This window comes from Eurypyga helias, unplaced genomic scaffold (genome assembly GCF_000690775.1).
Source record: "Eurypyga helias isolate BGI_N326 unplaced genomic scaffold, ASM69077v1 scaffold2763, whole genome shotgun sequence".
NCBI classification, from domain to species: domain Eukaryota; kingdom Metazoa; phylum Chordata; class Aves; order Eurypygiformes; family Eurypygidae; genus Eurypyga; species Eurypyga helias.
In genome coordinates this window covers 5,386-31,706 of record NW_010240358.1, presented here as the reverse complement: position 1 = coordinate 31,706, position 26,321 = coordinate 5,386, and the positions used below count along the sequence as shown (strand labels likewise).

At 40.7% G+C, this 26,321-nt stretch overlaps 1 protein-coding gene across 1 annotated transcript; it reads right to left on the bottom strand.

Annotated features, from left to right (window-relative positions):
• Positions 1–671: 671 nt before the first annotated feature.
• On the bottom strand, positions 672–25,832 carry PTPN21 (protein tyrosine phosphatase, non-receptor type 21; the record flags this gene model as incomplete). Its single annotated transcript, XM_010148407.1, has 18 exons — positions 672–931; positions 1,786–1,946; positions 2,485–2,719; positions 3,029–3,157; positions 4,300–4,521; positions 7,084–7,221; positions 9,515–10,980; positions 13,162–13,246; positions 13,756–13,816; positions 14,335–14,436; positions 15,595–15,674; positions 16,402–16,489; positions 18,197–18,285; positions 18,486–18,573; positions 19,908–19,978; positions 20,394–20,461; positions 22,959–23,056; positions 25,663–25,832. Coding segments are annotated over 18 exons (3,480 nt in total), but the record flags the coding sequence as incomplete, so codon positions are not given.
• Positions 25,833–26,321: the final 489 nt, after the last annotated feature.

Below are 26,321 nucleotides of genomic sequence, written 5' to 3'. Positions count from 1 at the left end.
TGCCTCCACTCGCACGGAAGTTACGAACAGTTAACATCATCTTTCACTGCCAGTTCTCTTACACGGCACTACAACTAACTGCCAATAGCTTCCCCGAGCACTTTGTGCATGACTTCTCAAAAGCTAGTTCAAGCAGTCAGCCTTCTCCTCTGAAAACATTATGCTGTTTAAAAAGTTTTGGGCTGTGGTGTTTTGGTTTTGTTGGTTTGGTTCTTTTTTTTTTTAATTAAAAAATGCTGAATATAAAAATAACTGTCCTTAAAGCAACAGCTTAAAATACCTAAGAGCTGCTAATTTTGCTGAGTAAACCAGAGAAAACCAGAAGTTCATTTTAAAAAATACAGATGCAAATATAAAATTGAAAGCAGAATGAAACTGCATAAGACCTTGACATTCCCACGGAGCAGTTTTCTCACCCCACGTGCATCTACAGATTTTAGCTTTCGCACAGTTAACAATTATGTTTCTAAACATAATGTTAGTAAAATTGTGCCATGTAATTCCATTGCGTAAGATACTCGCTTTTCCCACTCTAAAGAACATGTGCAAGTACTACAGACCAGTACAGGTAGAGTAATTCCCTAATATGACTGCAGGTGAACATGGGAAGAATTTATTCCAGCGAAGATCCTGCCTCGCAGGGACTGTTACGCTGACTCGCATTCCAGTCACACACCAGCCCTAAAAGGTAACTGCGTGATTCACTGTACGAGGACGACACCAGCGAGAGCAGGTCTGCCTGGACAACGGTCATGTTCTTTATCTGTAAACTCCTGCAGTGTCCCTTAGGACGTGGCAGGGATTATATGAGTCTAGAACTTTTGAGAAACTGAATGAGCACTCCATAGACGAAAGTGTACTGTGAAAGAGTCTGCACCATCATCATCCTCTGCTGTCTCAACATGTCCAGCACTCGTGGGATGTCCATCATCTGGAGGAAGAGAACACACCATTACAAGTGACGGGGGAGCAAGATGACTGGTTTGCACCTTCCCAGCAGGAGGTTCAGAGCAGTACTGGTGATTTAAGGGCAGAATCAGCTGCTGGAATTTCAGCTTTGGCAACTCATTGCCCAGGCCTGCGGTGTGGACTACACTACAGCACCGACCATGCCTGCCTCTCATCTGGGAAACGCTAAACATGCCTGCCTCATGTGGTACGGGTCTTCACTAATCTAACGGCTGCAAAAGTCTGTCACAGTGTTAGGACACGGATGCACAATGAAACCATGTTTGTTGAGTCTCAGCTGGCATGTTACATTATTAACAAATGCTTTACAGCTGTTCACTTCTGGCTAAAATATGGTAGGGCCAGATTTTATTCTATTAAACTACCTCTTTGTCCTCTGCTGAGACCGATACTACAGGTACAGTATACTTGGGAACAAAATATTTAATAACAAGCACAGAGACTGGCTAGAAAGCATGTTCTTGAATATTATCCATTAAAACTAAGGCATGAAGTAAAAGTGGTAAAGTCAGGATGAAATCCTGAAATATGCTTCGTAGCCTAGGGCGTACCTTGTTCCACTCAGCGACTCAACATCTTAAGGAGTCAAGAATGCAAATGAGCGTTCCAGTACCCTGTATGCAAGTGGGCAGCTCTAGAAGATGATTAACTTCTGTTCAATTGCCAAGAGCTCTTTCAACCATAGATGTAAGGGCTCTTCCAAAGGCCACCTCTTGGGAAAGCTCAGAAGAACAGCCATACAGTATTTATTAGGCAGGTTATTTACTCTTCCACTACCTAACACTGTTTAAAGCACGAGAAAGAAAGGGAGATCACCTCATTGTGTTCCAAGCAAGCGATCATGATCTCTGACAGAATGACCACCCCTGTTCGTCCTACACCTGCACTGCAGTGTACCAGTACGGGAGGATTAGGGTTTTTCGGATCCGCAGTGCTGTTCGTATGGCGCCGCACCGACTGTATCTCTTCCAAGTACGCTACGAATTTCAACAAGACAAGAACAATACGTTTAGGAAATGAAGCCCCATAAACCATGCTATGCTGTATAACCACCAGAAAAGAAGTAGTTGAACAAACGACGGGAAATTATGTGCTCTGTAAACCACAAGTCGTATCCCAACCGAAGCAAGAGGGATCTATAAAGATCATCTAACCTGTGTAAGGCTTTCCTTGTCTCGTTCCCCTGTTCCCCACCAAAGGCGGCTCGAGGCCGTCTCAATACTGCTGGAACATACCCAAACGTGTAGTACGCGATACAATTATGGTTTAGTCTATATGAGCTTTTAGTAAATTATATACTTGGCTTTATACATAAACAGTCACTTTAACAAACTGGCAGGCATATTCCTGCCAAAAAAGTAATTCAGTATCTCTTGCTGGTGTGAAGAAACCTTTTACAGCAAACGCTTGGCATACTTATCAAAAGTTAACGCATTTATAGCAGCCATTTTAGGAAGTATTAAGAAAAAGCCCCCAAAACTCAACCCCAAAACAAAGCTATTAAATACAACTTACAGAGAAATCCCTTTAAATCCTCTGGACAGCCATGCTCTGGCCAGTCGGTATACTGCAGATGCCAAACTGTTCTCTCCTGTCCTGTGAGAAGATGTTTAATCTTCAAACCCGTAGTCGCATAGCAGCCTGAGTCGGTGCGGAATCGTGTGGTAATCTTAAATCTCCCATACGTAACAGTGTTGTGTCTTGAACCAAGACGTGGCCAGTATCTGAAGCTTTTTTCTCGCCCACTTTCCTTAAAAGTAAACCAACTTGCTTAACAAGAAACATAAGAACACTCACAACGCTCCCCCAACAACTGTCTCTCTCCTCTATTAGGTACTCCTACAGTGTTGTTAGGGTTTCTCACTGAGTAAACCAACTTTACAGTGGAAACAGTTTGCAAATTTACATCTTTCTGCCAAGGAAAATGAGACAGAATGGCAAAAGGGGTCACTAGAAATTAATCTTTGTTTCGTCTTCTTGTTGGAGCAAAGATCCCCTTCCTCTAACAGATGGTAACAAAATCATTGCAGAATTTGTGGGAGAAGCTGTTTATACTCACTTCCTCTGCTGTCACCATAGCTATGATGGCAATCCCTTGTTCCCAGATCATCTGCCAGAAATCCTGACACGTATTCTGCAAAGGGCCCTGTGTAGCAATGTAATCCCACTCTATGCCGCCTACAGAGATCTGCAAGAAGACAGATATTAGGTAATTACTGAAAACTCCCTTTCCCCAACACTTAAGTCAGCCACTGAAGATGCACGAACTGAGAAGAGACCGCAACGCTGTAGAAGTCGGAGCCCCTTGTGAGTTGCGTCTGCCTCCCATGCTTTAGCTGCATCTTGTCACACCGTATCTTACATCATCAGCATAACGTAACGGCGAGTAAATAAAATTGTATTCCTCTTCTGTGAATTTAAGGTATTTTGCCAATTCAGGTTTAGAGAAGCTTTCGTACCCTGGTGCCGTAAATGCTATTATATGCACTAAAACGCCAGAATTAGCTGATGCTTCCTCAAAAAGTATTATCTTGTTTTAGAAGGGACAGAAGAGTTACTCACCATGTGTGAAAGAGTTAAAGTATAGAAACTATAGTACCATGGCAGTGCACAAGCAGATTTATGGGAAAAAAAAAAAAAAAAAAGGCTGCCACACAACTGCAACTGCTACTTTGCCGATCTCGGCTGCTTTCAGAGAAAGCATGAAGCCAGCTGTAGTTGCACTTCAAGCAGGTAAATGCACTGAAAATTAACAAACTGCCTTGATGTTCTTGAGGTCACCCTGCAACTTCTTCACTTGTAAAAACAGAGTTTAAAGAGCTACGGCTGGGGGAAGGGGGCAAGTGAAGATTATGAAGGAGCAGGTTTCCCGCTGGCTCCACCTGTTTTTCTAACCACCCAAAAAAGCTTATGCTGGGAGTTAGCTTACTGCCTGTTGTGGGTCTAGGCTGAGAGTACAGAAGAGGAAGAAATAACAAGGACTGTCACTGCAGTTCAAAAATATCATGAGCATTGCAAAGGATCCCAGTTGGTAACAAAGCTATTTGCCTTCTGAACTTTGGGAAGAATGGATATGCCTTCTGTTAGCACCAATCCACAGATGAGACGAAGAGAGAAAGGAGACAGTAGATCAATACAGAAGGGACATGCTAAACACCTGTCTAGTAATTAACCCTCCATTTTTCTAGGTAGTGAGGAAAACCAAGTTTCTCCCTTCCCGAAAGAAGTGGGAAAGAGAGAGATGGAGGGCTTCTCACTCATCTGACCACACCACAACTGACAGCCAAACCAATCTGAGTTACCACATGAACTGGAAAAGATTTCTCTCACCTTGATATGAGATGCATTGATGTAACCCGTGTTATTCTCTTTGGTTGGGACTAGCTCTACTCTGGTATCATCATAAGGAAGGACGTCCTGGAACCGGTTCCTTTCAGCATTTTCAGGAAGCCGAGCTATTGAGCACTCACCATCTATAAGTCTTTTTTTCTGAATGCGCTCATATTCCGTAAACACCATCCCCTGCTCTAACCGTTGCTCCAGAACTTTACACTGAAAGACAGGACACAGATAACCATACAGAGTCACATTCTGAGGCCAGACAGGACACAGATAACCATACAGAATCACATTCTGAGGCAAGTCTCTTTTAACAGAGAAATCCTGAATGATAAAATGCCTTTTTTTTCCTCTCCTACATACTTTTTCAATGCTTTTCCAGCCATTAATGTTTTCACACGCATACCAGAATAAATTAGAGGCAACCCTAACGAGCAGGAATTTTGTTCAAGTGAAAACTAAGAAGCCTTCACTACTTCATTAGGTCACAAAGACTGTGGATACCACTGGTGAATGAAAGAATTACTTCATAGTTTCTATAAAGACAACCCAGTTGGGCAAAGAAGTATTTCGCCAAACCAGACAGCGATGCTGTATTACAAACTGCCTCAAACACCTCTGAACAAGAAACATCCATTAATCCTCCTGCTCAATATAGCACATTAGATGATGTCATTTGAAAAGGTGTCCTTTAACCTTGTAATGGGGGAGGGGGGAGAAAAAAAAAAAATCAGTCAACTCTCACTGAGATGGAGAAAAACTCCAAAAACGTAAAGCAAAACATCTGCCTCAGTCAGTGAGCTAATAACTGACTACGAATATTCCACATTTTCTTAGGCTAAAGATACTAAGCTGCACATGGCAGCACAGACTTCCTAGAACCTTTTGCTGCAGCTGAGGTATAAACCCAGGATTTTCTTCTACGAGTATAATTCAGTCTGTTTTACCTAATAAGCTTCTCCTTCTCCTCCCCCATCCCTCTGATTTATTCTTTCTAAACCAAGTTCTTTCTAAATCATAAGACACTTCTGGAATTTCAGCGTTTCTTTGCCAACAATAATTAGAGGAATAATATGTAAAATTTCAGCCAGAAAATTTCATCTATGTCACATGTCCCCAGCCACTCACAGCAACTGTTCTGTGGTATCAGGTCAGAAAATTGGCCTGTATCAAATAACCGCCGTGCCAAACGTTGCTGAGGAAGGTGTAAAACCTCAGTCACACGCAATTGGCTCATCAATACATCAACCATACAAACTCCTTTATTATCTTTAGGCTGAATTCTCTCATTTAAACTGACAACAACATGAAGCTGAGCAATGAAACAGGCATTGAATCAACTTTAAAGTCATCTAAAATATCTGCAGTCCGGACTTCTTTTCATGTAACATGTTGGCTTTGCATTGCCTTTCCTCCACTGTTTTAGGAATTACTCCCTCTTCATTGTATCTGTTCTGCCTCTGCATGACTGCCTGAAGAGAAAGTATGGCGACACGTCTGTTTCAAAACTTGAATTCATGGATTCTTCTTTTACATCAACACTTGGGGCAGAGCTAGCTGAATAATAATATGGCTGAATTAAAGAAAGGTCAATCCAGGAAAGGATGATGGCTGTAAGAGGAAATAACCAACACAGGTACCAAATGCAGAACTGTATCTCAGTAACAGTGTTCATTTCTGTCCCTCCCCATCTTGAAAGAGCGTATATATAGTTCAAAAAGAAGTTCAGTTGTGTTGAAATGGAAAGTCAAATCTCTCTCCTATGAATCTTGCTCCAAGCCTTCAGACTCCCAGACTGAATTTCTGCTGTGTGACTTGCAATTAATTTTCTTGGCCTGTTCCTTAAAACTACAGCTGGCAAAAGCAGGACTGCTCCTTCGGGCTCTAACCTCTGCCCAGTGACTGTCAACAAACTGAGCTAGAGGGGGTCTGCAGCTGAGGATGCCCACCCATGCTCAGAACCAGACTCTAAAGAGACCACTGGTCGCAGAATGAAAATCATCACTGTAGACCTTGGTGTATCTAGTTGCTCCCTGGTCAGATGACAGCACTGTTCAGGCTGGATATTGACTGTATTCCACTTTCCTGCACCTATTTAACAGTATATGAGGCAGGCTGAAGTACATTTACTGATGGTGTTCACCCTGTCACAAGCAGATGGAGTCATATATTTCTCAAAGAATGATCCTCAAATTCTAGAACGTGATGTCCTCTCAGTGATCTGAGATCTTTTACTGAATTTAAAATTTCTGCAGATCACGCAAGTTCCATCTATATTTTCAGGGATCCACCTGAGGAAAACAGATAAATACAATCTACAAAAGCTGTACCCTGGGGATGCAATGTAAGTACAAAATTTGTTGTAAAAATTGTATATAAATTGTTAGTAATTACAACTAAATTCAATCTCACGCTCAGAATTTTGATTTTCATACATTTTCAGTCTGGAAAACAAAAAAATTAAGAGAGAAAACAGAAAGACTTGGCACAAAAATGTATTAGTAGATACCAGTTAATTTGCTTCCTCTATGTTCAAAGCGTAAACCATAATCTGAATCACTGTCATCTTAAACCTTAAAGAAAAAAAATCTGAGTTACACCCAATACTTATCAATCAGAAGTCTCATTCTTCATTTTGTTTCTATTATCAGTATTGAGTTGCTTTGAATCTGTGGCATGTTCAAGTCAACACAAAGCACCATCAATATGCATTTCGTTTTGAAAAAAAATCCCTAGTGTAAAAAAGAAATCAAGCATTGAGAAACTTCAACATACCCGTTCATCATTTGTGGCTCTTGTTGATTCTTCCTTCCCCTCATCTGGCAGAGGCATTCGAGTCAAAGCTAGTCCATTCAGGGCAGCTAGCTTTAGAGGCCCTATTTTTTTTGCATCATTCTTATTCTTTTTCATACCCTGCAAGAAAGATAAGCTAAAACTTGCAAATATTCTTAAGTATCAGGTGAAGTTATAAAGCAGAAACCAGAGGAGTTCAATAAAGCAAAGGATACTTCTTTGACCGCTTCTGCAAACAGCTCTGACCTTTTTTTTTGATAAGCACTGCAGTGAGAGATTAGGGTGGTGGGACTACATTCCTCCAAGGACACTACACAGGTCTGTCTTCATTCCACACAGGTTAATGAAACTGCATGAGAATGCCAAATATTGTTCCCTACAAAGCTCACAACTGAAGTGTGAGGTGACAGCTCTGGGTAATTAACATTCTTGGACAGAACCGAAATAACTTTCCAGCCCCACAAATACATAAAAATTTATTCCTTACTAGACTATTCAGTTTGCAGGCATTTTAATTCCCAGAACCAGGCATCATAATGAGCAGATACCCTTAAGATATTTGGATATAGTTAAATGTTTGACTAAGTTTGCAACAAACTGCACACAGAAAACATGAACATAGAACTGCAGAGAAGTCTAAGCCCTGAACCTGGCTAAGAATTTAAATTACTGAAGTTACCATTCGTTATTTGAAAAAAATACCAAAGGGGGATTTTTATGAAAGCATAAATTCAAATGATTCTTTTCAAAAGTGTAAGACAAAACTTCATCCTTCCTGCAGTTGCTCAGTTTGGTTGTTAACAGAAATACACTGAAACTGTGAGTGCATATGCTGCCTGAATGGTAATCACTGCATTCAAAAGGTAGTAAGGAATGGTGGTAAGGAATAGGAAGACAAAGCTAAGAGGATGAGACCCATTTAGAAGTGAAGTGAACACAAATACAACAGCAGGAGTTCACTGAAAAGCAAAATGTGCAAACATGGTAGGGGCAGCTTTGTTACCAGGATATTCATCTCAGTACTAACTACAGAAATGTAATATTCTCTATTATGCAATGGCACTCTTAAATGTTACAGAACTCAAAAGTATTTTACTGAACACTTGCAGTGAAAAGTTTTCGTATCAGTTGCATTTTGAAGGTTGACTTGAGCACTGACATAGCTATCAGAAGGAAAAAGCAGGGTATGATCTTGGTAGACACTGAAAACATGTCTTTTGGAGAACAAGATACCAAGTGACTATCTAAATGTGAACACAAGGAAAAAGGATTCACCTGCTTTCCTATACCCACATAACAAACAGGAGGAAGGAGTTTTAGGAAAACGTGCACAATTACAGCATGAATTGAAGCGGATGAGGGTTCATTTCACTGTGTTCAGCTGCATGTATAGCAGAGCTGACAGGCAAAAAATTCTGAGAGCAGTAACTAATTAAATACGTAGCTTTTGCAGCATCAGCTGGAACAGTTACCACAGCAGCAGAGGCTACATGGTAGTCCCACTGCAATCCAATTTGTGCAGAAAACTACTTGACGCTAACTCAGGCTAACTCAGGCAGGCAGAGTTAACAACAATTTTAAAAGGCAACATAATAATAAAAATGCTCTTCCTCCATTAGCACCCAAAATATGCCACAGACTAAGTAAAATGGAACTAAAGTTTAAAACAAAATGAGTGGCAAGGAGTGCCAGTGAAACGGTACAGTCCCACACAGACCCTGATGCTTCTATGAGGTGGGAAGTACAGGGAAGGTGAAACTATTTATGGCAGTTCAGTATTTATGGTTCCATGAGAACAGAGTAGGCGAAAGAGACATGGCAAGCAAGAAATACCTTTAGTGGGTAAAAACAGCTTGAAGAGAAGGCAAAAGGGAAAGGATAGAAAAAGGGGAAGGGAGGGGGGAAAGAAGAGAATGCAAGCAAGGCAAGAATTTATTGCCTAACGTGACCGGTCTCTCTCTTAGGTCAGAAGAAGAAAGGGAACAACTCAAAAAAAGTAAACATTCAGGTAGATCTGACTTTTCAGTGAGAGAAAGATTAGAAAACTGGTAGTGGAATGGGAAGAGTCACTTCTGATACAGATGAGGGTAAGTAGGGCAGAATTTGGAATCTAGAACAAACTTTAGATTAGCTCATTCTACAGTTGCTAGCCAGGTTAGGTGTATCAGACAGAGGCTGCACAGCTGATTTGTGTGGGAGGACTACACAAACAGAACTCAGACATGGTAAAGAAGGGGATAAAAGACAGCTAAGCAAAGTTAATCAGAAAAATAAAGGTCAAGCTTAAGGCAGCTCTTCATTCACATGTTTTAAAAGCACCTCCGGTTGATTAAAAAACCCCAGACTTAAACAAAAGCCCCACACAACCCCTGCTACAGAACAACCTGAAAGAAAAGGAAGAGTATCCACTTACACCTAGGGGGGGAAGGCCTTCCACAATATTCTTCTTTCCAGACAGAAGATCGGACACGGGTCTCTTCTTGACCGGATCTTTCCTTACTCTGTATCTCCCTGATGTCGTAAGATCAGATTCCGACATCGATGGAGTAAGCAGTCCTTCCCCTCTTCTCTGCGCCTGGCTTTCTACTAGTAAATGCAGGGGGCTGACATCTTTCATTCGCTTTTCTGTCTCTGTAATATGTAATTTAGGCTCCAGAATATGCAAAGGGCCAGCAGATGAAGCAACAGAGCTGTAAGGGTAGTTCAGTACTGAATCATGAGAATAACCACCCATAACAGATGAAAGTTGGGTTTGATCTTCAGGGAGAGGAGAAAGACTCATACCAGCCTTGTTTTCTTCTTCAAATTCTTCTTCTTCCTCACTGCTGTGAATCAGCATGGTGGCATCTGAAAGGGTTTTCTTATGATCACAATTCACACCTTCTTCTTGCTCACTTTCTTTTTGCTTTGTTCTCTCCATCAGAATGTTGGGCTGTGACCCTTCTGAGATAACTCTTGGAAGAGCCACATCTGCTGCAGAAGCTGACATGGTCCTTTCTTTAATTCTTATTCCTTCAAAGCTGGGAGCCAAGCCTGCTATTTCAATACTGTTCCTCTTCTGCAGCTGAGCGTGGCGTGCCGATGTTAGAGGCTCACTGACTTCCTGAAGAGAATGTGCCACTGGCAGGCTGTCTTCCTGAAATGTCTGGACAGAATGGTGCACTCGCCTCGTGATAAGATCTGGATTGCTGTTGCTAATGTAGATATGTCGTGAGAGGTCTGGAGTGCTATTTGCAGGTCTTGGGTAGGGGTATGGGGGAGGTGGTCGATAGACTTGGGTCTTCATTATATTCGGTGCTGGATAGTCCTGAGCCTGGAGCTGCACATTGGTCAGCTCGGGCACACTGACTGCCCCAACAACTGGGCGCTTTTCTGCAGGATAGGGATAGGGAGATTGGCTGTGAAAACTGTAGTTCAGGTTAAATGGATAATGGTTAGATTGCGGGGAAGCAAAGTGAGCATGTTCTCGTATTTCAGGTTGACTGTAAACTAAGGCATCGGGCCTGCTGTAAGCATACGAATTGCTGATGTTCAGGTTTCTCATTGAATGGCTCTGCCTATCTGTGTGCACCATTCCCCTGTTGAGCTGTCTCATCACCGTTTCATAGTCCGGTGTGGGCCGATAAGAAGGTGGTATTAGCGCACTGTGTCTGTGTGATGGCACATAATCAGTTCTGAGGACATCGCTTCCAGTAATGCTTGGGTTGGAGGACATGGGGGACGGCTGCAAGTAATGCTGTGGATTGTTCAAGGAGTTTGTGCTATGTGCACTATAGACACTACCGTTGCGGATCCGGCCACTGTAGTCGTGAGGGGCTCTATCCAAGCTGGTCTGAGAGTGACAGTAGTATCCATTCTGATTGCCCACAAAGAGGTTATCTGAAAGTAAAGAACAGTCTCCATGTCTAAGACATCAAACAAATAGACCCTCTATTCAGGTGAAGCTAACCAGTGTTTGAGATTTTCAAAATCTCGGTTATTCTGAGCTCTGTGTTGAAATGGGAAGGAAAAAACCAACCCCAGCTTTTCCGTTAGTGTTGATACCTGAGGTACGCATGCCAGAATAATGCATTACGTTCATTGAGCTGGCACAGATTCCTAGTGGAAAATGTTGTTTCCGTGTAAGAACGGCTTCTTTCTGTTTAGGACAGGTTTCTAAGTTTCAGTCGAAGTTAAACAAAATCCTATCAATCTTAAACCACACCAATTGAAAGAAAGAACGTCTATACCAGGGTGTGCACTAATCTAATCTAATGAGATCTGTTTAAACAAAACCAAAACAGCGCCCACAAACAAAAAAGCACCAGAAACTTAAAAACACCCCCACAACAACCAAATGAAACCCTTCTCACTCCTCTTCTTCCCCCTCAGGCCTTGAAGTAGATACAGTACCACAAGACCCTTTTAAAAAAGAAATAAAATCAAACTAACTCTTCTCCAGAAATTCTGGGGACAGTTCAAGCCACCACCATATATAATGTGCTTGTTAACATGTGCCCACTCAGACAGGTGAAGAAAGTGATCTAACAGTTTATACATCAAATATACATTTAACGATTAATTCACTGGATGTACAATTTGCCACACTCCAGAAGAGAACAATTCAGTACTTGATTCAATTACTTTTCATGACTTAACTCTTCAGGGTCACCAAAATAATTGCCACGTCTATGGTAATGAATTTTCTGACAATCAAAAATTGTTTGTGAAAATAATTGTTCAAAAATAGGACGTGTGCAGTAGCAAGTATCCAGCAATAATTCCAACGCTATATTGCAAAGAATTCACTACATTCTGAATGTATATACCTGTTCCATCATGAATACTTGTGTAACTATTAGGTTAGAAAGTGTGCTTATTCTCTGACCAGTTAGAGTACTTTTGTTATCCAAGTGAGTTGTAGAACCGGAAAATCCCTATCAAAACTGAGGCAACTTTATAAAAGATTAGATGGAGCCCTTCAGGTCAGCAACTTTGTTAATTAAAGACACAGCATTTAACAATTAAAAAAAAAAAAAAAAAAGAAAAGAAACCAGCCGTGACTCCACTGTATCCACTGTACGCTGCTTAGGAGTGTGCATTCCTTGCAAATTCTAATTAGTGTTTGCTTGGGCTATTTTATTTCCTTTTTCCAATCACATGTATACCAATTCCGTAACTTGCAGACTTCCTCAGCTTTGGAATTCTCCACCACGCTGCAGTCCAGGGAACTCAGAGAGAAACTTCTCTCTTCCTGCATCCTGCGTTTAGATTTTTTTATTTATTTATGTTTAAATTGTCTGAATTGTCTGCAGCCTCAGTTACTCTTTGCGGCTATTAAAATCAGTATTGACAAGGGTCTCATAATGCCATAAGGTACCAGTTTGGTACACAAACCAAAGAAGCTACGTTCAGCTTAAACTCACACAAGGGACCACAGTCTACAGTTGCTGTGTATGCTATCATAGCTAAATTTGTTCATATCCCATGGCAGAGGATACGGAGGAGGAGCGGCTGAGGGAGCTGGGAGTGTTTAACCTGGAGAAGAGCAGGCTCAGGGGAGACCTTATCACTCTCTACAGCTACCTGAAAGGAGGTTGCAGGGAGGTGGGTGTTGGTCTCTTCTCCCAAGTGACAAGTGAACAACAAGAAAAAGCCTCAAGTTGCACCAGGGGAGGTTTAGATTGGATATTAAGAGAAATTTCTTCACCAAAATGGTTGATAAGCATTGGACCGAGCTGCCCAGGGAAGTGGTTGAGGCACCATCCCAGGAGGTATTGAAAAGACCTGTAGATGTGGTGGTTAAGGACATGGTTTAGTGGTAGACTTGGCAGTGCCAGGTTAAAAGTTGGACTGTATAACCTTAAAGGTCTTTTCCTACCTAAAACACTTCCGTGATTCTAATTCAAATTAGCTATATGCCTAGAGTAGCAGCAAGCACTTCAGTGAGTGTTGTAGTACAATCCTATCCCATGTTCACCCTATGAATTTATTCAGCTCTAGCTAAAGTAGCTATAAATGCGTATTATAGCTTTTACCTTCTAAAGTTGTGTAGTGTGGCCTTGGATTTGATGAACTTACCTTGGGAGGATGCATATGGTTCAGTATAATGACCATTGTAATGCAGCTGAGGCGGTGGAGGCATCATATAAGGCTGAGGCTTGGGCTAAGAAAGCAAGCATCTTATTGTTAGTTAAGAACTCATCTATTTTTAAAATAAATCTTGAAGATTTTTTGTATATAATGTATAAAATATAGTGTATAATACACACAAAGCCTTAGTCTTAAACCACTTCACTAAATCTGTGATGTACATTTCTCCTGTGAGGCTATACAAGAAATAATTTTTAAAAAGGAAACAAAACCAGAACCCCACACCACCAACCCAAGACTATTTTGCTGTCTGACATGTAGGAAAGTCTCCTAGATGAGTGTCCCAGAGACAAAGCAATCAAACTAAAACCTGAAGTGTTTAAAATATTTTTCATTGCATTATTTTAATTTCATTATTCAGCTATTACATGGCAGTTTTTTCTACAAGTCAGAAACAGTTCTTCACGTACTGGACTCCTCTTTTTCACTGCTCATTTCATTTCACTGAAGGAAACTGATGTCTCATTCAAAGCCAACTGAAATCCATAAAAATGCAAATATACCACTATTTGCTTTCCTTACCATAGACATCCTGGATGAAGACCGCCTTCTAACAGGATTCACGGTAACCGGCTGGGTTTGTCTACAGGAGAAATGTTACGGTGAGGAATGATTCTTAACACCACCAAGACCTGTTTCAAACCTTGGAATGTGCTCCCAAGTTCAGTTCAAAATCACTCTGCATTTCCTGGAGCCAGGCCCTGTGTTGAACAGTCCTCCCACCAGTCTCAAAACAAAAACCACCATCGCAGGCAGTGTGAGCAGAATCACAAAATCAAGACACCTCAGTTATTTCTTTGCCTCTTTTCTGTGGAGCATAAGAAGGAGACATCCCTGAAGCACTGCAGCAGGGCAGAAAAAGCAGCAGAGTAACTGGGGACTAGTTCCAAATTTGAACCCAATATAAAATCCCATCCTTTTAATAAACATTCACAGTTTGCTAGACTGTCTCCAAGTTCAGAAACCTTAAGCTCCTTTTTCCTCACCCTACAGTGCACCTGTACTCTGCATCTTGCAGCAAGACAGAGGTGAAAAGACAGGACAATAATACAAATACAGGAACTGACAGATTTCAGAAAGAAAGATGATTTTTCAGCTCACCCTTTGGGAAGCGAAGGACGAGAAAGGATTGGAAAGCGTGGAAGGGAAAGAATGAGGGAAGATTTCTGAGAGCCCTCCTCAGGTGGAGAGTCCAGGGCGTCTCTAAAGACAAGGTATGCACAGATAAAGAAAAAAACCACCTGAACTCAATACAGGCATGCATAAGAGTTTGCAGCAGCAGGACCAGATGACAGGGAATCTTAGAGATATCAGAAAAGGTTTTTTGAGGACTTTAACTATTAATAAAAACACGTGGTGAGGTAAGGGTTAAAATAACTAACCCTACAGACTGACATTCAATACAGAACTATAGAACTGACATTATTCAGGTGGCAATGCACAAGTCCCACAAATGCCCTACTTCTACCAGTATTTCTTACCCCTCTCAAAAGGCAGCCAGGTTTACAAGCTTAGAGGTATGAGGTCTACCCCATTCCAAATGAATCTCACTCTTCCAAGACACACTTGCGTGTCATCTGCAGTACAAAATATTTCATTACCTTTCCACCAGCCTCAGCAAATTTTTGGCCAACTCCTCCATAGCTATCTTCTCGTGTACAAAGAAGAGGAATGGAACATTTAGGAATCAAGCTTTTTTATGGCAGATTATTCACTGGGTCTAAATCTCTAGTCTTTGACTGAAGTAACTTAAGTGAAGGAAAGCTGTTCCAGTGGAGTAGCTCAAATTCCAGCCCTTCATATACAAGTTGGAGACCAGCCCATTTAAATTTAATTTGATCAATTGTATTAAATTTACTTTGCACTGGTGCTACTTGAGCTACATGGATTCCACGGATATCCAAAGGACCACATACCTCTCAGCTGCCAATCCAGCACATTTCACGAGTGCTTCACATACACTTCCCGCCCTTTTAAAGGCCTGTATGTCCTTTTAGAGCAGTTCACCCTAACCCAGGCCAAAACCCCAGTGATTCCAGTAGCTCACAAACATTCTAGCAACAGCAGCCCCCCAGAGCAACTGAAGTCTGCCACAGCACCGAGATCCAGCAGCAGGGGCCAAACACTACCGCTTATGGTAAGATTTCAGTGTCCTCTGCTATAAAGCAAAACATTTTTGAGAAACTGGTGATAAGTATTTTCTCAAAAAAGATCAAGAAAAAACCCCCAAGTCATTAATTGCTACCATCTAAAAAGGACAGTAAGAAGGTTATTGAAAATCATTATAGAGGTTAGGAAAGATTTCACTTCCCAATAGAAGCTTCAAGAGCACCAAGGGTTGTGCTGATGTATTCTACTTACAGGCTGCATTTATTTATTCTGTAAAATTTGTGCCTAGCCACACACATCCTCCACACATATTTTGCTGTTTCCATATCTTCCTGCCAAAAAAAAATAACAGAATTTGCAAATTAGCCACATACGATATGCATACCCTTTATGTGCTTTCAGACAAGCCACTGAAATTTTAAAGATTATATTAGCATTGACCGATTTTGTTTCATTGTACCTTCCTGCCTGTCACCAGGTTTTCCCTAAAGCTGTACTTTGCAGGCCTGAACATGCACTCTAGCATAATAATTTTATGAGATTTATGAAAGTTGAAAGTAGAAGCTTTTTGTTGAAGACACTTGTGAGCTGTAACACTAACATAATTTACAGTGTGTGCGTGTATATATATATATCATGCCATAAAATTATCAACAGCTGCACTCCTGACACAGGCAACTGGTAGATGCTACATAAAATGAATTGTGCAAGCAATGCTGTGGCCCATTCCAGCAAAGCTCTAAGACCATGTTTGTCTTCAAATGCCCCAGATTTTAAAGGTCAAACAAACATGCTAGAAGTTTTACTGGGATAGATGAAAAAAATCCATGGCCGCTTCAGTCAAACTTGTAAATATAATCAACATAAAGGGTCAGACTTTTAACACCTTCGCGCAGAAAGCTAGCCAGAGACAGTATTATTACTTTTGCCTCATTCAGGTATTTAACATCTTCCAACTGTATACAAAGTAGTATTTATCCATTGAGTTAAATACGCAGTCAAATTACGGTTTTATTTACTGAAGCCTTACAGAAAACATAAAAGGAAAAATCTACTCACAGTTTGGAACTGGATTGTCTCTTCTTTGTTTGCCAGCTCTAACGCAAAAAAGGATTTGTTGTGGGACATGTTGGCAATATCATGCCACCTGCAGACAAAAGGGACAGAACATGACTGCCAAGCTCTGACTGACAAACCACAGAAAGTGCAACTGGAGAACAGAACCATCGCCAAGACTATGGATGAAGAACCTAGGACACATAGAAAGTTTCTCAATCCATCTGAACAAGTTGCAGGCCATCACTTCCCTATCCATTAAATGACTGCTGAAAGGAAAATATGTTGGTGACTTCCCAATCTCTTCAAGATGCACGACACATACAGTAATAAGTTTATTACGTGTCTTCCACTTGAAATTCCTTCAATTATTCTTTTAAAAACACCATCTAATTTAGATAACTCTAGTTATCAGTAAAATCATAATCTACTGACTCCATGAAAGCAAAGCACACATTCCAACAACAACAAAAGAAATCTACACTGCAGGCCCTCTATAGACAGGTACAGGAGCAGCCTCACACTCACAAGCCTTGGTCTTCATCGGGGACTTCAACCACCTCCATATCTGCTGGAGGGAAAACACTGCAGGGCACAAGCGATCCAGGAGATTCCTGGAATGTGTTAATGATAAATTCCTTCTCCGAGGGAGGGGTGCCATGCTGGACCTTGTTCTCACCAACAGGGAGGGGCTGGTGAGGAATGTGAAGCTCAAGAACAGCCTTGCCTGCAGCAACTATGGAATGGTGGAGTTTGAGATCCTTAAGGAGGCGAGGAAGGTGCACAGCAAGCTCCCTACCCTGGGCTTCCTGAGAGCAGACTCTGGCCTCTTCAGGGATCTACTTAGCAGAATACCCTGGGATAAAGCCCTGGAGGGAAGAGGGGCCCAAGAAAGCTGGTTAATATTCAAGGACCACTTCCTCCAAGCTCAGGAGCCATGTGGCCAGAGAAATTCAGGCAAGAACACCAGGAGGCCTGCGTGGATGAACAAGGACAAACCCAAACAGGAAGCCTACAGTGGGCAGAAGCTGGGACGGGTAGCCTGGGAGGAATACAGAGAAATAGTCCAAGCAAGGGCAACAAGAAAAACTTCTACAGGTACAGTGGCGATAAAAGGAAGACCAGGGAAAAGGTGGGCCCTGGTTAGCTGGGCTATGGAGAAGGCTGAGGTACTCAACGACTCTTTTGCCTCAGTTGTCACCAGCAAGTGCTCAAGCCACACTGTTGAAGTCAAAGAAGGCAAAAGGCAGGCACTGGGAGAATGGTGAACTGGCCATTGTAGGGGAAGAGTATGTTTGAGACCATCTAATGAACCTGCAGGTGCACAAATCCATGGGACCTGACAAGATGCATCCAAGGGTCTTGAGGGTACTGGCAAATGAAGTTGCTAAGCCATTACCCATCATACCTGAGAAGTTGTGGCAGTCCAGCGAAGTTCCCACTGACTGGAAAAGGGGAAACATAATCCTCATTTTTAAAAAGTGAAAAAACGGAAGACTTGGGGAACTACAGGCCTGTCAGTCTCACCTCTGTGCCCGACAAGATCATCCTCCCAGAAACTATGCTATGGCGCTTGGAAAATAAGGGGGTGACTGGGGACAGCGCACACAGCTTCACTAAGGACAAGTAGTGCCTGACAAATGCTGCCTGCCTACCATGGGGTTACGGTGTTGGCAGATAAGGGAAAAGCAGCCGACATCATCTACCTGGACTTTGCAAAGTGTGGAACACAAGCTACTGAGGAACACACATAAAATGTGAAATGCACAAAGCTATTTTAAGAAAGAACCATACTAACCTAAATACAACAGGAGGACGACCATTTTTGTGTTTCACAAAGATACCATCAAGACACGCTCCAATGAATATGTCACTTCCTTGGCTGTCCTGTAAGAAATTGTAAAAAATTATGCAACTACAGAAAAAAAATCTTTGAAAGCAAAGTTACATGAGAAGCAACTATATTTACAGTTCTGAGAGAGAAGAGGGATAGTGTGGCTTTTGGGTTTTAATTATTTCTAGCAGGAAGTAATCCTTTTTACATAAAGGAAAAAAGCAACTGAGACACAGATCCAAGCCCTGTTTACCTTTGCAGGATAGGTCTCTTCACCATAGCCCTCCATTCTCTCTACTTCTTGCATATATAACATTTCCGCATCAGGAGGAGTAAGGCCTCTACAAACGAAAACAATGATCAGCTAGCACCATCAATAACAAAATATTATCTTGTTTTCACTCTGACTGACACTGTCAAAGCTTGAAAAGCATCCCCAAGACAACCTAGACATCCCCCAGGACATCCCCAATCCAGGCAACCATCAAATCATGCTGGTTTCATTTGTAATGGTCTTTACACTTTGATTCTAGTTAAGTTTTTTCTTTCAGGCATATCTAGGGGTAAATGGCAACAAAACCCTGTTAAAATTATCATCTCTGCTAATGGCAGACAATTATCACATTCCTCAAACCCATCACTGTCACCACGTTTTCTCACTTTATAAGAATGATTATTCTGGCACACGTGTTCAAGACCCGAATTTCTCCTATTGCAGTTATGCATGTTTAGGACCAATATGAAGACTGACATGTCACATTTCAGGAAAGAGTCTCATTTTCTGAATGCTGACAGAGTGTTAACTGTAATGGTTTGAAAACATGGAAAGGAGAAGATCTGTAAGTAAAGGTTTTGGGTTTTTTTAATCAGACCAACTGGCAAAGACAGTTTTCTCAGACTTGCAGTAGTGTTCCAGGGATTAAAAGCTTGTGTTTCCCTACCTACCTCAGTTAATCTCTACCTGCAAAATTCTGTAATGCTCATTCTTATGTCTCTCAATACTTTTTTAGTCATCAGTCTGTTTCTCCACTTTTTCCTAATGTCATGCAGATTAAGTTTTCTTTGCTGAACCTTAACCATGCAATCTTGTTACAAAAGCATTTCAAAGACAAATGGATTTGAAATTTCCAAACTGTTGTTTTAAAATAATATAGGATAAAATAATCAGTATTACTCACATAGTCACAAACATTTTTCACTGATGAACTGACAACAGAGAACTTAGCTTTCGTTTATCTTGGACTACTGCATCTTAGCTAGCTCTTCTTTAAGATCACAAGATTCTGGCACAGTGACTGTCTCTACATTTCTACTGCCCTTGGTATCCACCAATGTTGTTTATCAAGAAACATCCTTACTGGGGTCACAACTTCATATAAACAAGTTTCAGAAACATTATACAGGTGAAGTCACATTATTTGTCTTCTGTATTCTTAATTTTCAAAGCAGAATCCTCTCATTTATTTTTTGTTAATTTTGTGAATTTTAGTGGTCATGCTGTTCTTTTTTCACTTTTATTCAGCAAAACTTCTTGTAGTTTTAATGCAGATGTATCAGTGAAAAATGCATTTAAATGGGAGGCAAAATTAATCCAACTGTCTTCTCAGACTCCCAACTCCCTCACCTACTGAAGCAATCACACTGAAATTAAGCAAAAGAGGTTTAGAAATGTTACCTGTACTTCTGATGTAGTAAGGCAACTTTCTGTGTCGCTTCTTCCAGGATTTTTTCTTCTTGCAGCCAGCCCTTAAGGTAAGACAGCATTTACAGAATGAAATACAATAAAATTCTACAAAATTAAATGGCTGTAGTTTCTTTACATAAGCAAACCAACCCCCCCACTCTATTCTTGGAGCTCAGATGCTGTAACATGCAAACAAAAAATCACAAACACTGTTTTGAAGTAGTTTTACTCATTTTCCCATCTCCACCCCAACCTTCTTTTCAGTGTGACACACCATAAAATTGAAGAGATCTTGCAACATCTTTGCTTCCATGAAATATAATGTATCATATCTCACTTCTGTCTCAAAGAAAACCTTTACTGAATTTGACAGTCCAGGGAGCAGTAAGATAGATGGGACATGGAGTCTTTAGTAATGACTTGTATTTACCAATATAAGGAAATATTTAAATGTATCATTTTAAACTAAGTACTTACCACTGGAAACAAAGCAAATCTTTGTAGAAACTCCTGAGATTCATACTGATCATAGTCTCCAAAATCAGCTAAAAAATAAAAAATTTCTTGGATTCAAACATTTGTAACAAAATTATTCAATACCCGATTAATTGCAGGACGATCTCCAAGTAGCAAATCTCCATCCTATTGAACTATGATCTGAAAGTAAAACAACGGAACAAACTAACCAGTAATGTTTAAGAAGAGGAAAAGTAAAACCACATCCCATCTTTTTACCTTGTTCGGCAAAATTGACAGCACTCCTTGCGGATAGGACAGGAGAAGAAATGATAAAACAATCAGAGTGTTGCTCCAAATTCCTTAGTTCCTTGGGGTTTGGTTGGTTGGATTTTTGATCACAGGATGAGGTTGGAAGGGGCCTCTGGAGATCTAGCCCTAAGCAGGGTCAGCCACAGCAGATTGTCTCAAAGCCTTCTCTGGTCAAGTTTTGAATACAGACAATGGAGATGCTACAACTTCCCCAGGCAAGCTATTCCAGCATCTCACCACTCTCACAACACAAAACTTACTATGCTTAGATGAAATCCCCTGTATTTCAATTTGTGCCCATTGCCTGAGAAGAGTCTGGCTCCATCTTCTTTACTCCCTCCTGGCAGATACTTAATTACTTGCAGTACTGTGCTGGCAGACTGCTCTAACTTGGAGCGGGAGTCAAACACTGCCCAGAGCAGCCGGAGCACCCTTCGGCTCCCAAGCCTTCTACAGCTCCCTGCACCCAGACATGCAGAAAGTGTGACCTAGAAGCCTTCCCAGACTCGGGCATGCTCAGAAGGGACTTTGTAAGAGATTTGATTTTACATGATGCCAAAGGCCATGCTAAGGAATTTGCCTCTTTTTTTGTTGCCCAGAAAAAACTAGCCAACGTTTCAAAGAAGAGAAATTAGAAAGTCTAAACTGGAAAAGTTATGTGCCAGTCTCGTAGGAGAAACTGTGAAACAGTCTGTAGGGAACAGCTGCTCCCAAAAATATACACACAATCCCCAGTATACAGACCCTATTTACATTACCACAGATTCTCATCCATAATAGTACAGACACATTTAGGAACCACATTTGTATTAGGCATTAACAATTAATATGCAAGTTATTTATGACGAAAGGGGAGGACTTCTGATGGGCTACACGGACAGAGCACTTGAGACAGAGCAGTGTTTAGAATTAGCCGGCTGTAATCATTTCAAATACGGCTCATTCTTGAAACCAGTACACTTGAAACAGCAAGTAACTGCTTCTGTTCGCTCAGAACCAGCTAAAATTAACTAACCTACCACCAACTAACCTACCGATGACTGAATAAGCTACTTCAGTCATCAGAGCACATTAATTTAGAACCTGCTTTTTTTCCCCAAGATGTTTTTTCACCCTGTTATCAACACATACAGTTTCTCTCTTATACAGCACTGAAAAAGGAATGTGAAAGCTAAAAGAATAAATATTTTCCATCTGGAAAGAGGATTATATTGAAAGATTTCTATAAACAACTCACTGAGCAGAGAGACATTTACACTGTCCAAGGAAATGGAAGTAACAAAGCGCAATTTTGTCAGCTGAAGACCATTAAATCCTGGCTTGGATTAAACAGATTCACTGTTACATAAACAAAGCACTAACATCATTCACCCTACTCCACTGGGAAACACATTTTCTAAAAACATAATCGTCGTCTTTGATACGATACTACCAACACATATAATTAAAAAAAAGACCAAACAACCTTAAGTGGTATGTACTGCCAAAGATTTTAAGTCCCTGTCAATTTTGTCAGATTTACAATTGCTGTTACATACACTGGGGCAGCATTCACTATGAAGGAATATACAAACACACTAAACAAAGCTGTTGCCATTAAAAACTTCTCTTTTGAGATATCTAAGATGGAGCAAGCATGTCAGCAGGGAATACCAGCCATGGTCAGTGCAGACAGACTTAGGACTGGTGGTTCCTTGGTGTATGCTCTATCCCATCTGATCCCAGTTAGGAAAAATAAATCAGCCACTTTCATGTAGGTATCACAGAAGTGGGTCTTCAGGAGTGGTTTGAACATAGGAATTGTTAACAATCTTGCATACTAACTTGAAATAATCTTAGGTATTACAATGTTTGGGAGAAAGAGTGGAGATACAAGTACCACTGTACATTCAAATTCGCTTATTTATTAAAACATCTCTTTCTCTTGTGACCATGTCAGAATAAAGAGTCATTAACATAAACAGCTGAAGGGTCTGTCGATATAAGCAGAGGACCAAAGCCTTTGCCCCCTAAGGAACTCCAATTCAAACCCAACTCCTGAAAATACATGTGAGATACCCAGGTACACCTCTAAGGACTGCACAGAAGTACCAGCAAGTCTGGGGCAGCTGACCCCACAGTTCCCCCTCCTCAGCCCATATGATGAAGTTGTGCAAGTCTTCCACAACTTACTGAATTGAGTCTTTGAACAATAAACAGGAAACATGCAATAGAAAATGCATCACCAAAGTTTCTAACGCAACATTAGCTAATTGGCACAATTACTTTACTTACCCTGAACAGCTAAACCAGCCAGATGTATTGCTTGTTCCAGTGTGCAAGGAATGTTGCCCTCCAAGATATCTTTCTTTAATTGCAAGTAATACTGATACCTACATGGGAAAAAAAGAAAAAGCTAACATGGGCTTCTCAGCTTAAAGAAAGTGCAGATGAATGCACCCACATTTTCTATTCTTCTCTGCATTCCCCAGCTTGTGTGGAGGGGAGTCTTTCTCATTCAGACCCACTATTTCATAATCTTTGTTAACTTCTCCCTTAGCCTCCACATATCCCTGCAGAACTGCTACCTCTTAAAGAATCTCCACAATTTCTATCTACTACCATTCCTCATAATTTTAATTTTTTACCTCTTCCTTTCTTAATATTCTTACTCTCTCCTCTTTACAATGTTCAGGTCACTGCTGCTGTATTGCTGCATTCTCTTCCAGCAGATACATTTCACATCCCTCCAGTCACAATAATGACTTTCATTTCTGCATTACAGCTTCTGAGAAAATTTTTTCCTCACTTTCAAGGCACCAGAGGTTTTTTTCTTTAATCTGAACTTTTTGTGGGTCATCTCTTGTACAACTAGTAGTAGTTGCATGTGCCATTTGTCCACAATCTGAACCACATTTTCTTGAATTCTTCTGCCCCTTTCAGCCACCCAATGCAGTGCTCTATCTAGAGCCCAAAACACCTAAAAACTCAAAAATGCCATTATAGCTACACAGACTTTGCCAAGAAGGGCATTTGTCTTCTGTAAGTCTAGTTTTAAAAGCTGCTTAACTTTCTCACATTGTAGGTTAACTCTTGTGAAGTAAGGCTTAATGCTAAGAACATGGACGCAATTAATTCAGTACCTAGAGAATTCAGGTAAACGCCACACAAATTTTCATCAGGCTAAAAGATGGCTCTCTTCCCTTACTATTTAACAGCCTGTTAAACACAATGACATTTTATAAATATTGTTTAGACTCTCCTGGATTCTACTACCAAAAAGCAGTATGCCATGTAATAGTAGATAACATCTTTATACAACACACACGAGAACAGCTAAACTGGGACTAAACCCAGGCCTTAAAAAAAGGAAAGGAGAAAGCCAGTGCATATCAAGGCATCTGGGGAAATAGATCTTCCCAGTCAAGCAGCAGAATGTAAGCTCTTTCCTCAGAACTGCTGTAAACATACAGACGAAGGACACTACCTCATGACAGTACAAATACCATCTCTTTTGTCTATGACATTTCCATTTCCTGGTATACATTAAACATATGATTTGCTTAAATATGCTCAATCTCATCTATATTGAAAAGGCTTGGAAAAAAGTGCAGATTTCTGAAACTAATCCAGACTCTCACTATTGTACATCAAAGCAAGTACTACTAGGACTCGAGTATAAAGTTGGCACATAAATTGCTGCTTTCTACGTGGCAGCGCGCTACAAAATTGCTGTTAAAGTTCCAGCATAAACATCATATTCTTTAAACAAATGCCAGAGAAGAATATTCAAGGTTTTTCAGGCAAATTAACTATCCAATGCAACACCATGACATTTATCTTACTCTAATACATCCTAGTACACCAACAAGCACAGAACCTAAACCAGACTTATTGGGGAAAAAAAAAAAAAGGGAAGAAAAAAGACCGACAACTAAAATTACTTTTTAAGGCAGTAAAATTGCTGAGAAAAAGACCAAAACTTCAGAGTTCTCAGAAAGAAAATAATCTTACAGAAATGACACATAAAAGCTGCCAGGAACTTAGTAATACATTACAGCACCATTGCCTGCAAGAGGCTTACCTCCCTGAAAAGCTTTCACACCAAAGGTAGCGGGAAAAGGCTCTGGCGAGGTATTTAGCACCAGAGTATATACAGACAGTTTCATGTAGCCACAGAATAAATTAATCTGGAAAGGACCTCCAAATAATCACCTCATTCAACTCCCCATTTAAAATAGAGCCAACTTGGAAGTTACCAGCTTAAATGGGTTAATTAATGAAAACGTATATTTCTGAACTAACAAATACAGGATGGTAATCCAGTTACAGGTTTTTATACTCATTTGCCTGTTAAAAATAGTAATTAAATCAGAACAACTATACACATTAAGACAGTAGAAGCCAATGTATAGGCTCATAGGAGTAACTGGCCAGTATATATGTTCAATTTTCCTTTTCCCCTTGCAGTCAGCACCACTTATGTGATGTTCCCCAGATGCAGTAGAAATGGATATATGATATCTAAGCTAACACCCATCTTCACTGCCCAGTGATACACAAAAAAAAAATCACAAGCTGAACCTTAGCCTGTATTATTACCAATGTGTTGTACTGAAAGCAAAATAAAGCGTAGCTTAATAAAAATCCACGTGTACTTTGCGTGGGACAGACGTCCTCAAGAGGCACATACGGCTCTTCATAACAAAAAACAGAGAGAAACATGAAGAGACTGCAACAATTAGAAGTCTGAGGGTGCCTATTATTGAAAACAGGTTTGAACAGATTCCCAAACAGATTCCCAAACAGTTAGTTGTTTGTTTATCACATATTTTAAATATTTGAAAGGAAAATAAACACAGTCTGAACAAAAATTCTGCCCAAAATTAACAATTTCCATGTCTATAGAGGTGGGGGAGAGGAAAACTGGCAATTTTTAAGTAAACCATACATTTCAGTATGCTGAAAACAAAATCACAGGCACTTGTATGAACTTTACCTGGTAATCCCCTGCTGAAGCTGAGAAACAGTAGGCACATAGAACACTACTCCAAAATACACAGTTGGTTCCAAGGCATATTTGTCCAGCTGCTTTTTCAGAGGCTTGTCCAAATCTACCCATCTGCGCTGATTCTGCTTGTTATAATACCACAGACTGAAATAGGTAATCTGATAAAGAGACATTTCAATGGTGAAAAAAAGTTAATATTGCAGTATTAGATAAAATATATTGCATGAAAGTCTTCCTACTTAGAAATAAAGGTTTTAAAACACTGACTGAGGCTATGGGTTATTAAAAACTTGAGAACCAGAGAGATTTATTATCAAAAGCAGACATTCCTTCCAGATAAGCAATCCACATACATAAGGTCCCCACCTAGAACGTGACCAAACCTACCCTTTATTTGCAAACAGCCCTTGACCCTGTTGTGGCAACTCACAGTTGTCAACAGTAAGCACGTACATGTGGCAGGAAGGCAAAGGGAAGTGAGGATAGCAAACAAAACAACACTGGAGCGCAGGAGAGCCAAGCATGGCTTCTCTAGGGAACTGGCAGGCAGGCTCACCCGGGATGCAGAAGTTCAAAAGAGCACAGGACAGCTGGTCAGTCAAGACAAGCTCATTAAAGCACACGTAGGGCTCATCCCACCAGCAAGA